The 14,552-nt window shown below is 39.5% G+C and overlaps 1 protein-coding gene across 5 annotated transcripts in view; it reads right to left on the bottom strand.

Annotated features, from left to right (window-relative positions):
- The window catches only part of SEMA5B (semaphorin 5B), a 601,210-nt gene that overhangs the window by 121,681 nt on the left and 464,977 nt on the right, over positions 1 to 14,552 (bottom strand). For 4 of the 5 annotated variants that reach the window (XM_087920416.1, XM_087920414.1, XM_087920417.1 and 1 more), the window contains exon 23: positions 9,222 to 14,019. In XM_087920416.1, coding sequence (XP_087776542.1) covers positions 13,864 to 14,019 — 156 coding nt within the window. In that variant the 3' untranslated portion in view covers positions 9,222 to 13,863. Of the gene's footprint in view, positions 1 to 9,221; positions 14,020 to 14,552 lie in introns of those variants that run through there. The other variant, XR_015740811.1, reaches the window with a different exon arrangement.

Raw genomic sequence — 14,552 nt, 5'->3', positions numbered from 1 at the left:
TTTTTTAGCATCCGCACAAGTCCACCACGTATGGTAATATGAGCCAGGTGTCTGATGACATTTCCAACATTTTTCAGATTTATTCTTGAACATTCTTGCTATCCTTGTCGGGGGGGAAATGCCACCTGTAAAATATCTTATACAAATTTTCTTTATATGCTGTTTGACATTGTCATTTTATAATTTTGCGACCACAATTTTTGCCATTTCTCTAAATCAATCCCATATCCAAAATTCTTCCCCCAAGCAATCATAGTTTCTTTAACTTGTTCTTCTTTTAGTTTAATTTCTAATAGATATCCATACAATTTTTTAATCACCTTTTCATCAGTACCTGCCAAAATCTTATCTAAGTCAGTCAGTTTATCATAGAAACTTTCTGTTTTAGAATCTTTATCATACCTAGAATGTATTTGCGCATATGAAAACCAATTCATCTTTATACTTTGTTCCTCTAGTTTTTGTATAGATTTGAGTTTACCCTTTTCATCCAATATTTCACCATATCTAACTGTTCGTTCCTTTTTGTATATTATATGAAAAAGAAAATGCTTCAATAGTTGATAACCAGACAGGAATTTTCAAATAACATTGTCTTTTGATCTTCTCCCAATTTAACCACAAAGACTCCCGTATATGATGTCTTCTAAAATAGCCCTGTGTTTTAGTTCCTTTATACCATAAAAAAGCATGCCACCCCAACAACAAATCATGTCCTTCTAATGTCAACAGTCTAGTATTTCTTAGTGTTATCCATTCCTTAACCCACATCAGATCTGTACTTTTCATTTCTTTTTAAGGCATCACTGATCTCATGTTCTCTGTCCACTCTGCTTGGAAAGAAAATATATATATATTATTTTCAGCTATTCCAGCAGGGCTGGAAGGAGATGCCAGCTTCTTTCTTCACAGTTTCATATTTACTAGCCTTGTATTCTGGATAATAAATCATTTTTGTTTGCTCATCTAGAACTTGTCCCTTGGGAGTCACAAGGCATAATATAATATCTTAAAGAGCTTCCTCCCACTTAAAAAAAAATCATTTAAAACTACAATGTAGACTGGTCATACAGCATTCAACCAACCAATTGGCAACCAATAATAGAACTTAAAACTATAGAAGCCCATTCCAGCAATCAAATCCAGCCCTCTGTCAACCAAGAAATCCAAATTAAAATGTCGCTGATAGTAATGTCCAATATTTGCTTCGCTACTACAATCACTAGGACTTCTTTCTTAGGCAATTGGTTCCATTCTGTACATTGGTCTTACTATTTGAAAGTTACCCGAGGAACTGTCCTACACCTATGGGAATGGTCCTTCGTGCTTGGACTGGCAAAAGAGGCACATCGTGGACTCTTATCAGCTATAAATTCCAACTGGTGTGGTCCAGAAGAGTTTTTTTTTTGCCCTAGCTCCTGCCCTCTGGAACACCATACCCCTTGACAGGAGATCCACCACTTGGCCTTCCAGAAGGGCCTGAAAACCTGGCTCTGCTGGCTTGGCCTGGAGCCCGAATGAGGCTGGGTTGAGCTGAAGGTGGTTATTGTATTAAACAGAAGATCCCACCTCAGTCCACTTGCTCAGTGGTGGGATTCAATTTTTTTTACTACCGGTTCTGTGGGCGTGGCTTGGTGGGCATGGCATTGCTTGGTGGGTGTGGCAGGGGAAGGATACCATAAAATCTCAATTCCCACCCACCCCAGGGGAAGGTAATTGCAAAATCCCCATTCCCACCCCACCCCAGGGGAAGGATACTGCAAAATCCCATTCCATCCCTGCCCCACCAACCTCCTTTCCAGCTCCGTTCTCCTGTGAAGGGCAACAAAAGAAGACCCAGCCAATCAGCTGGGACTTGGGAGGCAGAGAATAGATGGGAGGGGGCAATCAGAGGTGGTATTTGCCGGTTCTCCAAACTACTCAAAATTTCTGCTACTGGTTCTCCAGAACAGGTCAGAACTTGCTGAATACCACCTCTGCTTTTGCTTATTTTAGCTCTTACTTTGTTAATTGTAACGCTGCTTTTTACTGTTTTAATCTTTTATAAAATTGTTTAATCAGATTGTAAACTGACCCGAGTTTACAACAGGAAGCATATAAATTTAGTAAATAAGTAGAGATGCCCTCAGAGTCAATTGAAAATACAAGCCATTCTTTCACTTCCTGCACTCTAGGTTGATAATTTCCTGCATGTCAACTTGCTACCTCTTTAAAAAGTGATGTCATGTCTCTCCTCTGGCATGTTCTCTGATCGTTACTGTTGTAGATCGAGTAAAGAGAGGCTAGACCAGAGCATAACAAGAACGGCTTTATTCAACTGAATAAAGGGCTGTCGCGTCTGCCAACTAACTAGCAGACATGCCCAGCGAACAGCGGCTGGCTCAACCCAGCAGCCGGCTTTTATAGCCGGCTGTCGAAGGGAGCCAACCAATGGGAGCTGCAAACGCCCCCGCAACAGGAACGGACTTGGTTGGGGACTTCAGCCAGTCCCAAGGACATAACAGTTACTATTGCTCTTATTCAATCCCTTTCCAATGCATCAGAATTCTGATGTAACTAGACCATGTTGCACCTGCTGGATTTAGCTGTGTTTATGGCACACTGGCCAAAATGTGCAAATCCTTCCAGTTCACAGGGAATGCTGAGTGTGGCGGGGCTTTGATGAAGGCAGATAACCTGGTCGAATCCTTCTCTATCTTACTTAAAAGGGCAGAAATGGATGAAATTGTTATTTGTAAACAACTGTCAGTTTCTTTGCCGTGCAAATTGAAAGTAGTGCTTTTGTAAGCCCAATTTTCACAAAATTTGGTTTAACAAGACAGAGGGATGAAATGAGAAGAATTCAACAACTGATTTATATTCAATTTAGAATTGATATATAGCCACGTGTATTAACAAGGAGAATTTTGTTTCACGAATCACTGGCAGTCTGACAACCAACTCTTACAAATAATTTTCCCCATGTTAAGTAATAGAACCAATGGGATTTATGCCCAAAATATATTGATATTTATTATAGCCTGCCCTTTTCATTTGCTAGAGTAACATTAAATTCAACCCATTTTTAACCTAATCCAAAACAGAATGTTTGTGGGAGACTTTATTAAACCTGCGTGGTGCTGCAGCGTAAAATCCTGTGTTCAGATTCTTAGCCTCTGGATATGTGGATATATAGAGTAGGGCCTGTGCAACCCTCGATGCATGATGATTAATAGGTGCAGCAATAATCCTTTAGTATGTTAGATCTATGTGTTATAACCCAGGTGGTCAAGGCAAAGCAGGCCTTTAGAGTTCTTTATTGTTCTCAAAAAATGTTCAATAAATGGTCCTCCAATAACCAGTAAGGTTCCACTCCATGCTATCTTCCATGCTACACCTAATATCAAATAGTGTGGCTTTGCTCTCCTTTTCAAACATCCCACCGCCGTGTTCGGGGTGGCAGAGCGGTGTCCTGAATGCAGCATTGGGAATAGGAGAGCAAAACCTTTTCGAACATCCCACTGCCATGTTCGGGGCAGCAGGGTGGCACCCCGAACACAGCATTAGGAATAGTAGAGCAAAGCCAGAGTGGCTTTGCTCTCCTTTTCAAACATCCCACCGCCGCCGTGTTCCACCTCATGGAACCCCTTGCACCGAAGGCACCTGCCCAAGCAAGTCCGAACGGAGTGGTGCATGAAGTCAATGGGGTGAGCCTGAGAGAGGGAAAGAGAGAGGAAAGAGAGAGAGAAAGAGAGAAGAAGAGAAAGAGAAAAGGGAAAGAAAGAAAAAGGGACAAAGAAAGAGGGGGGATGGAAGGAAGGGACAGAAAGAAAAAGAAATAAAGAAGGAGGGAGGAAGGAGAAAGATAATGAGATATCTATTCTAGTCCAGTCACTTGCTCCAGCAGCTTTAGAAGGGAGTGTGTGTGTGTGTGTGTGTGTGTGTTCTCCTTGTAATTTACCAGTACATTTTGGTTTTGCCTTCTTCAGAATTGGCACTGTAATACATTGGGGAAAAGTAATTTTTAGGGTGGAGATCTGGTCCAATGGATTCTGTTTAAGGCTCAACAAAATGTGAGAGCTTCCTGATAGTCTTAACTATGTTTCGTCCACAAAACCTTTAATCGAAGCCAAAGATGTTTCAATATGCTGGCAAAGATGTTTCAATATGGAAAGGGGCCTCTAAACTAGGCCTCATTTCAATCTGATGCATCATCTCTCTCTCTCTCTCTCTCTCCCCTCCATCCCTCCATGCCCCCTTTCTTTGTCCCTTTTTCTTTTCTTCCTTCTCTCTTTCTCTCTTTTCTCTCTCTCTCTTTCCCTCTCCCAGGCTCACCCTATTGATTTGATGCACCGCTCTGCTCAGACTTGCTTGGGCAGGTCTCTCCAGTGCAGTGGGTTCAATGGGGTGGACCTGCAGGGCCGACACCTAGAATGCGGCAGTGTCGGCATGTTTGAAAAGTAGAGTAAAGCTAGAGGTTGGTAATTTTTGCTGCAAAGAATCACAAAAGCTTCTGGGTTGTGCACAAGAAAGGACACACATGTCAGTGCAATTCAGCAACATAAAATAAAGAAATACAAATAAAACAAATCAACAAGAATTGGCAAAGCATCTCTGATTAGATTCTATTCACTACTAGAATCTAATCAGAGATGCTTTGCCGATTCTAGTCCAATGACCTGTTCCAGCAGGGTTGGAAAGGAGTATGTGTATATATGTGTGCATGGCTGTCAAAACCCCAAAAACAGGTCAAGTAGTTCTGCAGAGACCAATCCTAAACTAGAACTCCTGCTAAGCAACCGGCCATTAAGTGAGGACCACTTGTATTTGGTTTGCCAGTCACCAAATCGCACTCACCCAGTCACGTGACCAGCAAACCACACCCACCCAATCACGTGACTAGCAAACCGCACCCTCAAATTAGGCCAATGCCCATAGAAATTTGAATCCCACCCGTGGGTTGGGGGCATTGAGGATGAGTTTGTAGCACCAAGGGGGCGGTGGACTGAAAAAGTTTGGGAACCACTGAACTAGACACAAGAACAGTTTTTCCCAAACACCATCACTTTGCTAAACAAATAATTCTCTCAACACTGTTTACAAAGTCTGCACTCCTATTACTATTAATCTTCTCGTCACTCCTTATCACCCACCCCCTCCCACTTGTGACTGTATGGCTGTAACTTTGCTGCTTGTATCCTTACTATTTATATGGACTGTTTCCTAGTATGATTTGATTGCTTATTGTACCCTATGACTATTATTGTTGTACCTTGTGATTCTTGACTCTTGATGAATGTATCTTTTCTTTTATGTACAATGAGAGCATTTGCATCGAGACAAATTCCTTGTGTGTCCAATCACACTTGGCCAATAAAGAATTCTATTCTATTCAGTCCCCCAAACAACAGTCCATATATTACCAGGAAAGTCCACAAAGCGAAGTCCAGGCATAAGACAAATGGCAGTCCTCAAAGCGAGGCCAAAAAGGCACAAGTCAAAGCCAAGGAAGTATAATCCAAAACAAACATTTGTTCCTGAAAAAGACTAACTGCCCACCGCTTCTCCTTAAATTACTCCATTCCAGGTGTTCCTTACGAGGAGGGGTGAGTCAGCCTCCACCAGAATAGCTTTGTAGCCCTTCTCTGGGCTTGCCTATGCTCAACTCTCAGTGCCCTTGGATCGAGTGGAGGAGGCAGCTGTTCCTCATCAGAGGTCTATCAGCACCGCTGCCTGTCAGCAACTGATCCTCTCCTGTGTCTGTGCAGGCAGCTGTCTGTCTGGTCGAACTCTCCATGTGGTCAACCGCCTCCCCTATGCCTGAGGGCCCCGAGGACAGCATTGTCCTCAGCCCCTGGCTTCTCTAAACATGCCAAGGGAGACATGCCATTTCTGTTGGACTGTCTCCGTTCCAACTTTTCCTCCTCTGAACTGGGCTCCAATGGGATATGACACTATGTGGTTTAAATACAAATTTATGTCTAACAAAGCAAAACAGATTTTGAATATACCATTGTTTAACACAGAATTGAAACATTCTGGTCTTTTTACAGTCAACAAAATCTGGAGTTTAGCAGTGTGGCTGGATTTCCTGTTTGAAGTATTCTTTACATAATAAATAAAATGAACCAGAGGGAGAGCTCCAGCTCTTTCTCATAATTTAGTGTTTAACGGCTGTGGTTATGTCACCTTGTACTAATAGGACTTTTACAAACTCTTCAATGCCTCTAAATCAGGCTGGAGTATTTTCCTGTCTGTTTCACAAGTCATTATCTACTTTTGTTTGTATTTATATAATTCAACAGATAGTCGTTCCTATTTGTTTTAGTTGCAGAGACAAATAGGAATATGGATGATCTTATTTCTTCTTCTGAAAATAGATCGGATCCAATTTCAGGTACTGTATTTTTCCATTTAAATACAGAGTGGGAAAGCTCACTGTTTTCAAAATTGTTTTCATTTTTCTACATGCACCTTTTTATTTGTGTTACTTATGGAGTACTTTTCTAGCCTCCATATAACCTTGAAACATTTTCCTTGTCAGCCCTGTCTCGATACTTTCAAGAACTGTCCTTGAATAACTGTACATTTATCAATTTATATAGGCAGAGAATCTTCACTCCAGAAATGGTGGAAAATATTTGTGGCTCACCAAAACATTCACTTCCATTGTGCTGAAACATATAGTAAATTCATTCTATAGTAACAGAGTTAATACGTTGAACTTGGTTTTACTAAGTAAGTTAGTAAGTATACAGAACAGTAGTCTTTGACTTGCAACTACTCGTTTAGTGACCATTCAAAGTTATAATGGCATTGAAAAAAGTGATATCTGTTTTTCATGCTATTGCGGCATTCCCATGGTCAAAATTTGGGCACCTGACAACTGGCATGTATTTATACAGTTGCACTATCCTGGGTCCATGTGATCATCATTTGTAAACTTTTCAGCTGGTTTCCGACAAGTCAATAGTGGAAGCCATATTTACTTAACAACTACGTGAGTGATTCACTTAACTGCAATAATTTGCTTAGCAAAAATAAAATAAAACAGGTCATAAAATGCAGTGCAACTCACTTATCAACTGTCTTGCTTTGCAACATAAATTCTGGGCTGAATTGTGGTTGTTAAATCGAGGACACTCTGTAGCTAAAACGAGTCACATTTCTGTTTTCTTCCCTTTGCCATACTTTGAATGGGTGGGAGCTGGGCCAAGCAATGGTTAAAACTCTTTTCTCCTATTTTCCAAGGCTGAACTATTGCAACTGAAACTATTTCTGAGATAAAACCTCATGCAATTGATGAAAATAGTCTTCAGTTTTGAAGACAGCATGAGATGTGTTTTTACACTGCTATCTTCTGGAAACCGTTATTACTTTAAAATATTAATCTATAAAAATAATATCTTTCAGAGCCACAGGATTTTTCTATATGAATTCCAATGAGATAATAAAAGTGGAAACACAATGGTTTAGATGCACAGAACCTGCTGATTGCACTGAAATTAACACACAAGCTTGCAAAAATTGTCCTCTTATGTGTTCTATCTCAGGCAAACATACGTAGGGTGTAAATCTTTAAATAGAAATGCCCTTGTTTTCTAATGAGGATCTATAATACTAAAACATAGCTTAGATGTATTGCTTTGCATTTCTGGTCCCAGACATCTGATAGAAACCACAGTTGTGTCAAAAGGTTATGCGAATCATGACATCTTTCTGCAAATAAAGTAAATAAGTAATCCATGTCATTTGCATACCACATCATGATGCACACGTCACTCCATCTTCCCTAGATATTTGTTTCTGGCCTAAATTTCCAAAACTAATTCACACTGCCTTTTTGGGGGGGCGGGGGGGATATTCAAGGGGAAATTAAAATATCACATCAAGCTATCATACTTTTCATAATACAAGTCATTTCTAAGTAACTGAGCTCAAACTGCTAAACCCAAAGTAAAGCTCATTTCATACCCCAATGTACTGTGCAAATTGTGTCACTGTGTTATTTAGTTCACTCATTTTGTGTCACTATAAATCAATGTTTTCTCAATTTCAGCAATGTTAAGATGTGTGGACTTCAATTCCCAGAATTCCCCAGCCAGAATTCTGGGAGCTGAGGTCTACACTTCTTAAAATTGCTGAAACTCAGAAGCGCTGATCTATGTTCACAGATTTAAGTAAACTGGGTCTGAATGTGTTTTTAAAAGTGTTACTGCTACTAGCTCTTTAGTAGAGAGAACAAAAGTCTCACCTTTGGTTTTCCTTCTAATCACAGAGAAGTGTATTAGCTGTTAGCACAGGAATAAAGGTTTGTATTAGACAACCAGCTTGATGATGGTTTAACTTTTTGCAACTGAGACCACACCTTATCATCAATATTCAATATAACTAAAACTGCCTCAACTGCCTTTCCCTACATTTGTCTCATTATTGACACAGGTAATGTGCACAGATACTTTTTTCCTTGTCCCTTCAAGTCAGATTGTGATGTTTCTCTGTGTCATATATGTGCATATATGTGGGCATATGCATGATTATCCTTTGAGAGCTGAATGCAACAAAATTTCATTTTAATGTTTGCTGATTAGTGTAGATTTAAAGTGACAGTAAAGTTCTGTTCTGTTCTTGACTCCTAATGGTTGCCTGGATTAATCCCTTAGTTTTCTTGGCAAGATTTCAAAAATGGCCTTTCTTAACTCTGTCCTAGGGCTGACAGAAACAAACTGGCCCAAGGGCACTCAAATTGTCTTCATCTTAAGGAGGTATGTCAAAATTGTGGCCCACAAGCCAGATACGTCACGCGCTGGCCAAGCCCACTCCCATTTTAGCAAAGAGGAAAAAAGTTGCGATATGTCATGTGATGTGATGCCGCAAGTTTGAGATGCCTGCTCTAAGGCAAGACTAGAACTCACAAACCTCCTGGTTTCTAATCTGATCCCTTAACCATCACACCAAACCGGCTTTCACTGCACACTCATACCCCACTCATTGTCAAATACATCTCCCAACAGGCAGCTTGAATGGCTGCATAGGGGTACAGCAAACCAAAGAAAGTGATCACCCAACTAATGCTGTGACTTGACTCTTCTGGGTCAACTTTGCATGCCAAGTGAACTTGCATAACGCCATAGCTGTCTGCAACAGAACAACAAAAACAAAATGGAAAAGAAGCTTGAATGGTTAACTTTGTCGTTCTAGCTTCACCTCTATTGATAATTAAGACAACAACAACGAAGTACTAAGTAAATTTGGGCTGTTTATTCATAAAGTATGAGCAAATACAAACATTGTTTACTTTGCCATTCTGAACAGGAATGGATTTTTTTTTTCCAGGGGAAGATGAACATTTCTAGTTAAAAAGTCAACTTTTCAATTTTCATTCAAGAATGAAAAAAATCATTGATCTATGAAAAATCAAGTTTTTGTTAAAATCTTGCTGGGGGAGCATTTCCCTTAACACTATCAGGAAAGTCTAGTGCTGCCGTTTTGTTTTTTCTTTTTCACTTTATTCTAAATTTATTTTTAGACATTCAGCAGTAAATATATAACATTTCTGTTATAAATATATAACAATATATTTACCAGTGTTTGAATAAGAGGATTTCATGGCATTTATAGTTTGCATGGGTAAGAAAATTTCACATTCAGTGTGAGTAATGATTACACAGATTAAACTCTGAATGATCTTTGTGTCACAATAGATTTCATAATGCTAGGAAATTATAGTCCTAAATTATGCTTTGAATAGAATTCAAATCATTCCCACTTCTTATATAGATCTTAATTTAATGTATCATTCTCTAAAAAAAATAATAAGGCAATAGGTATACATGTGTATCTCAGATGTGGGTGAGTCATAGAAATACGCATTCTCCCTTGGGATGACATTTCCTTCTCTGAGTTTTTCTTAATCCCATGATAGTAGGCCTCTTTATTTAAGAACCATACCCATCAAATGAACTCCCAGCAGTCAATTCAGGATCGAGCTCCAGAACAGTCTCTAGACTGGTGGGCAGTTCAGGATGGTGTCACGACAGTTCAGCAAAGGAGACCGTATTTCCTCGAGTTAGAGAAGAGACAACACAAATGACCCACATTGCATTTTGGTGCCCTGGCAGAAATAGGCAGCAGAGTAAGTACATGGTTGGCATAGAGTTGTGATGAAGCTTGGTTGCTTTATCAGTGTAAACATGCTCTGTATTCCTATCGTGATGGAAGAAGACAAACACTGAAGAAAACCACAGGAACACAGAGAAACCGTTGAAGGACAATCTTGTAACAGGCTGATCAGCTCTTCTTCCTTTGACTCCCTGGACCCTTTGGCTCCAATTCAGAACCTGGAAGGCTTTCCAAGATGTGCACTTCACATTCTCCTGTCAATATGGCTTCCTTGGAAGAATGGCAGCAGCAGGAGCTGTCAATTCCATTTAAACGAATCAGCTCTTCTGGGAAGAAAGTTTTTAGAGCTGCCAGTAAGGAATTGCTGAACCAGTGTGTAATAGCAAATTGCCAAATCTCTAAAAACCATACCTATTAAAAGCTAATGTAATAAGACAATGAACCATAATGAAACACGTATAGCAATAATTTCTCACACCCAAAAGATCACAGAAGTTAATTATGAAAAAGAAAGGTGTTAATAGACTGTCCTATCCAAATATGAAAACTTACTCACTCTTCCAATCCTCTCTAATGAAGGAAACAAACTGTTAAGTGAAGATCAGAATTAGTGAAAAGTTTCAAATCTCACTTCTAAACATCTGAATGGCTGCGGTGCTCCCTTCAGCCACTTACTCGGACTCTGTACAGCCCTTTGGAATAACTATTAGTTATAACTAGCTTTAGTAACTAGTTTTCACAGCTGCTTGGTTAGATTTTGCAGATGCCACCTAAAGTCACCCAAATAGGTGGCTGAAATTATCAAGGGTAAGAACTGGGAAGGCTTTTAATCCATTTGGCTTTCGTTCTAGTGCTTTTTTAATAGTAGACTTTTGCGAACATCTCCTTCATGCCTGACCATAAGAATATTAAGACCCAGGTCCCAGAAGCTTGCATTTAATGTAATTTAAAATTCGATTTCATTATTTCACACACACACACACACCCAACGTTGCTCCCTGGTGTTGCATATACTGGACTGAGATTCCAAAGCAGCTTTCTGGGCAGCACTGAAGAATGATCTGGTCAGCGTGGGAATGCTCCGAGGTGGTTTTTCTTCTCATGCAGCAAAAGGCTGAAGTACACCTCAACACACGTGGGCCTATTGCCACATCAAAGGCAAGACGGTCTGGTTGTCCCGCCGAGGGGCCAGAGCTTTGTTTTTTTTTTTCCGGGAAAACGTTTGCAAAGTGCATGGGATTCCCATTGGGCTAGTATTGCAGTCAGCACATGGAAAATCAAGCATTTAGACAATCCCTCCACAGGGGAAAGGACTGATCACCAAGAACACCAGCAGCCTGTACCTAAAGCATAAAGGCATTGGAGACAGAAGAATGTTCCTGTCAATAGCCTTCCCTGTGAATTAGGGAGCATTAACGCGGGCTAGAAAAAAATGTCATGCTTAAGCAGACGCTGCGTGGTAATAGCTCTGATTACTTTTAACCCGCTGCTTTCCTTGATTTTCTTCTTTTCAGCAGCCTGTGCAACTGATTTAAAAATGGTGGTTCTTACTTTTGAAAGCCTATCATTTTTCACATTTGGGTCCCTGGGAAGAAAGAATTGCAATGGAGTACATAAAAATATCCCTGCCCTGAAACATGCCATGATTTGTGGTATCTGAAGAAGAAGAAAAATATGTAAGAGAATGAAAACCCACTATTTAAAGTCACTGAAAAAAATCCACCTGGATCCCCTCATGGCAAAAAATAAAAAATAAAATAAAAATCAAGCAAAACAACAGGATAATGAATACTTAATTTGCAGTCACCTCTGTGAAATGAAGTCTTGCAAAAAATGGAACTCTGTCTGAAACAATGCTTCACTCTGGCCTTGATCCAACAATTTCTTACAGACCTCAAGTGTTAATTAGTTAATAACAAGTATCCCAATGATTACAGATCTGCACAAGCAGCAGCTTCTGCTGGTGAACTATACACAGTGTGCTCCTCACAGGAACCCGACATACCTTCCTACAAGGGCCTAGCTTGGGTTAGGAGCCTGTAGCAATTTGACTGCCCAATCACTCTCTCTTTCATTAGCCAACAGAAAGATCCATAGAGGACATCCTACCTAAATCACTAAATCATATCTGTCCCATGCACTCAGCCAGGGTTTTTCATAGCTTAGGCACTAATGCTTGTTTTATGACTTCTGATTCTATAAGGTAGAATGAGATGCTGGTATCAGCCCTGGATCATTTTCTCACTTTAAAACAGCATCCTGAGTCATTTTAGAGTCACTTATTAGTCTGGGTTTCTTGCTTGGATGTAGGGTCTAGACTGTGCCCCCCTCTCAGACAATTCTTTCAATAGATAATTATGAAGGTACTACCAGCAGCTACCCATTCTGTGTTCAATGCTAGTCAACCTGAGTTGGAAACCAATGGCTTAAAGCACAGACAACCCAGAAACAGCAAACAGATCAGAACTCATGTAGGAACTGGCTTACATTCTTATCACATGCTATATATATTGCGGCCATCTTCATTGCTTAGCACCAAGAGTTTATACATTAGATGATGAGAAAGTATCATTAACAAGAGACTCATCTAGCCCAAAATGACATGACTAGATGCATTGGTCTAACAAAGCATAAAAGATAATCTTTCAAGGCTGGACTGGATTGTTTCAAAATGCTACAGACCCCAGTTTATTTTAATTGGAGCAGAATAATTATCTTTCTTGCTCCAATACTAGTGAACAATGGCAGCTACTGATGTACACTGTATTTCTTTCTTGGCTGGAAGACACTAAAGGACTTTGCCTTAGGCTTTCTGGGTTAGGCTACACTATGGAGACATTCTTTAGAGACATACTGAAATCAATATTCTTTTCTTTGTTCAAGTGAATAAAAAATTATAAAAAATAAAATCAGCACTAGCACAAAGCTTGGTAATTTCAACAAGGGCAGAGGGCCATCAGTCCAATGGTGTCTTAAGAATCTCCTGGAATCAAAGCAAGAAGAGAAAAGTTTCTATCAGGATCTTCCATGGCTCTTGTTCCACTCTCTTCATATTGTCCAGGAGAATCAACCATCTTTTGTGTATCCAAAGCCCATGTCTCATGTATCCAAACTTAAAAAGTCTTACCACTTTGCTTCAGAAATGTTTCAAAACATTTCTCTTGCGTGAAGTTATCTCATTTGTTTTATAAATCTGACAGGATTTTTCCCATTAAAGGTTACTTGCATATATGTCGCCATGTCACAAAAAATGCTGATGATCCTGAAGCTTAAAAGCCAAACTCTTGAATATGGTGTTCCACAAGTCTGTCTGGATGAATGATGTTCCTAATACTATTAACCTGTAGGCATATGAAGAATAAGTCTCAGCGCTTTGCTAGGATTTGTCTTCCGATGTCCACAGAACTTCTGAAGTTGTACTGGGTAGTCATTTCATTCCACACAAACTTAGCACATTAGGGCTGGTTCCAGGATTATCTTGGTATCAGACACCAAAGGGACAACTCAAACTGTGATATCCATAACAGGAACTGCTATCTCTAGCTGAATACTTGTCAAATATCCTAGACCACCCATTATCCATAAGCAGAAGATCCACTTAAGGAGATGTGCTACTTGAAAGTAAGACCACCAATAAGAGAGAAAATAAAAGGCCCACTTATAATATTTACATCTATAGATTGGGCCAATATTTGGTCCATAAACTCAATTTTAAAAATAAAAATCATATAGGAAGTAATCCAGTTCTTAGGCAGATCGTCATCAGCTATTAGTAAAGGTCCTTCCAGGGGAGGCCTCAGGCCTGTAGTCATATTTATTCAGTGTACTGGGATAATAGGTTGTTGTGTACACATTTGTTTGTTGCAAAGGATAGAAGTTGGTCCTGTCATCTGGTATTAAATTGTTCTTGTTTAGTGTCTGTAAAAGAAGAACAAAATAATTTTAGATGTAGATGAAGATCCTACTTTTCTTTGTGTTATATAATGTTTGTCTCTCGTTCTCTAGTACCACTTCCAGTTATAAACTTCCCTCTGGCTAAGCTCTCCTTCTCTGTACAAACTTTTTGTTGGTTGGGATACAAGGCCTCTGGCTCTGGAGAAATTGAGCTCTACCACTGTTATAAAACCAAGACCCACCAATGTTTTTGTATTTGGAAGCTGGATTGGGCAGTTGCATTCCAATTCCTAAATCTGGCTCTCAATCTGTTTCTCAACTGCTGTCTCCTTAAAACATATTACTATTATCTTTCCTTCAAAAGATAAGCAATTAAGATAGATAAGCAGATGAGCAATTAATTTTTCATCCCAAATAGTACTGGATAGTAAGAAGAGTATAACAAAGTATATAAAGGACAAAATTTAAATCCAAGATTATTTTTTTAACATTACTAAATATAAAGCAAGTAGAAATTAGAAAGTTTAAACAGTGTTGAATTACACTTATGGAGAAAT

This window comes from Pseudonaja textilis, chromosome 1 (assembly GCF_049901715.1).
Source record: "Pseudonaja textilis isolate UNSWEBS1 chromosome 1, rPseTex1.2, whole genome shotgun sequence".
NCBI classification, from domain to species: Eukaryota; Metazoa; Chordata; class Lepidosauria; order Squamata; family Elapidae; genus Pseudonaja; species Pseudonaja textilis.
Note: the sequence above shows the minus strand (reverse complement) of the source record. Positions and strands in the feature narration are given on the sequence as shown.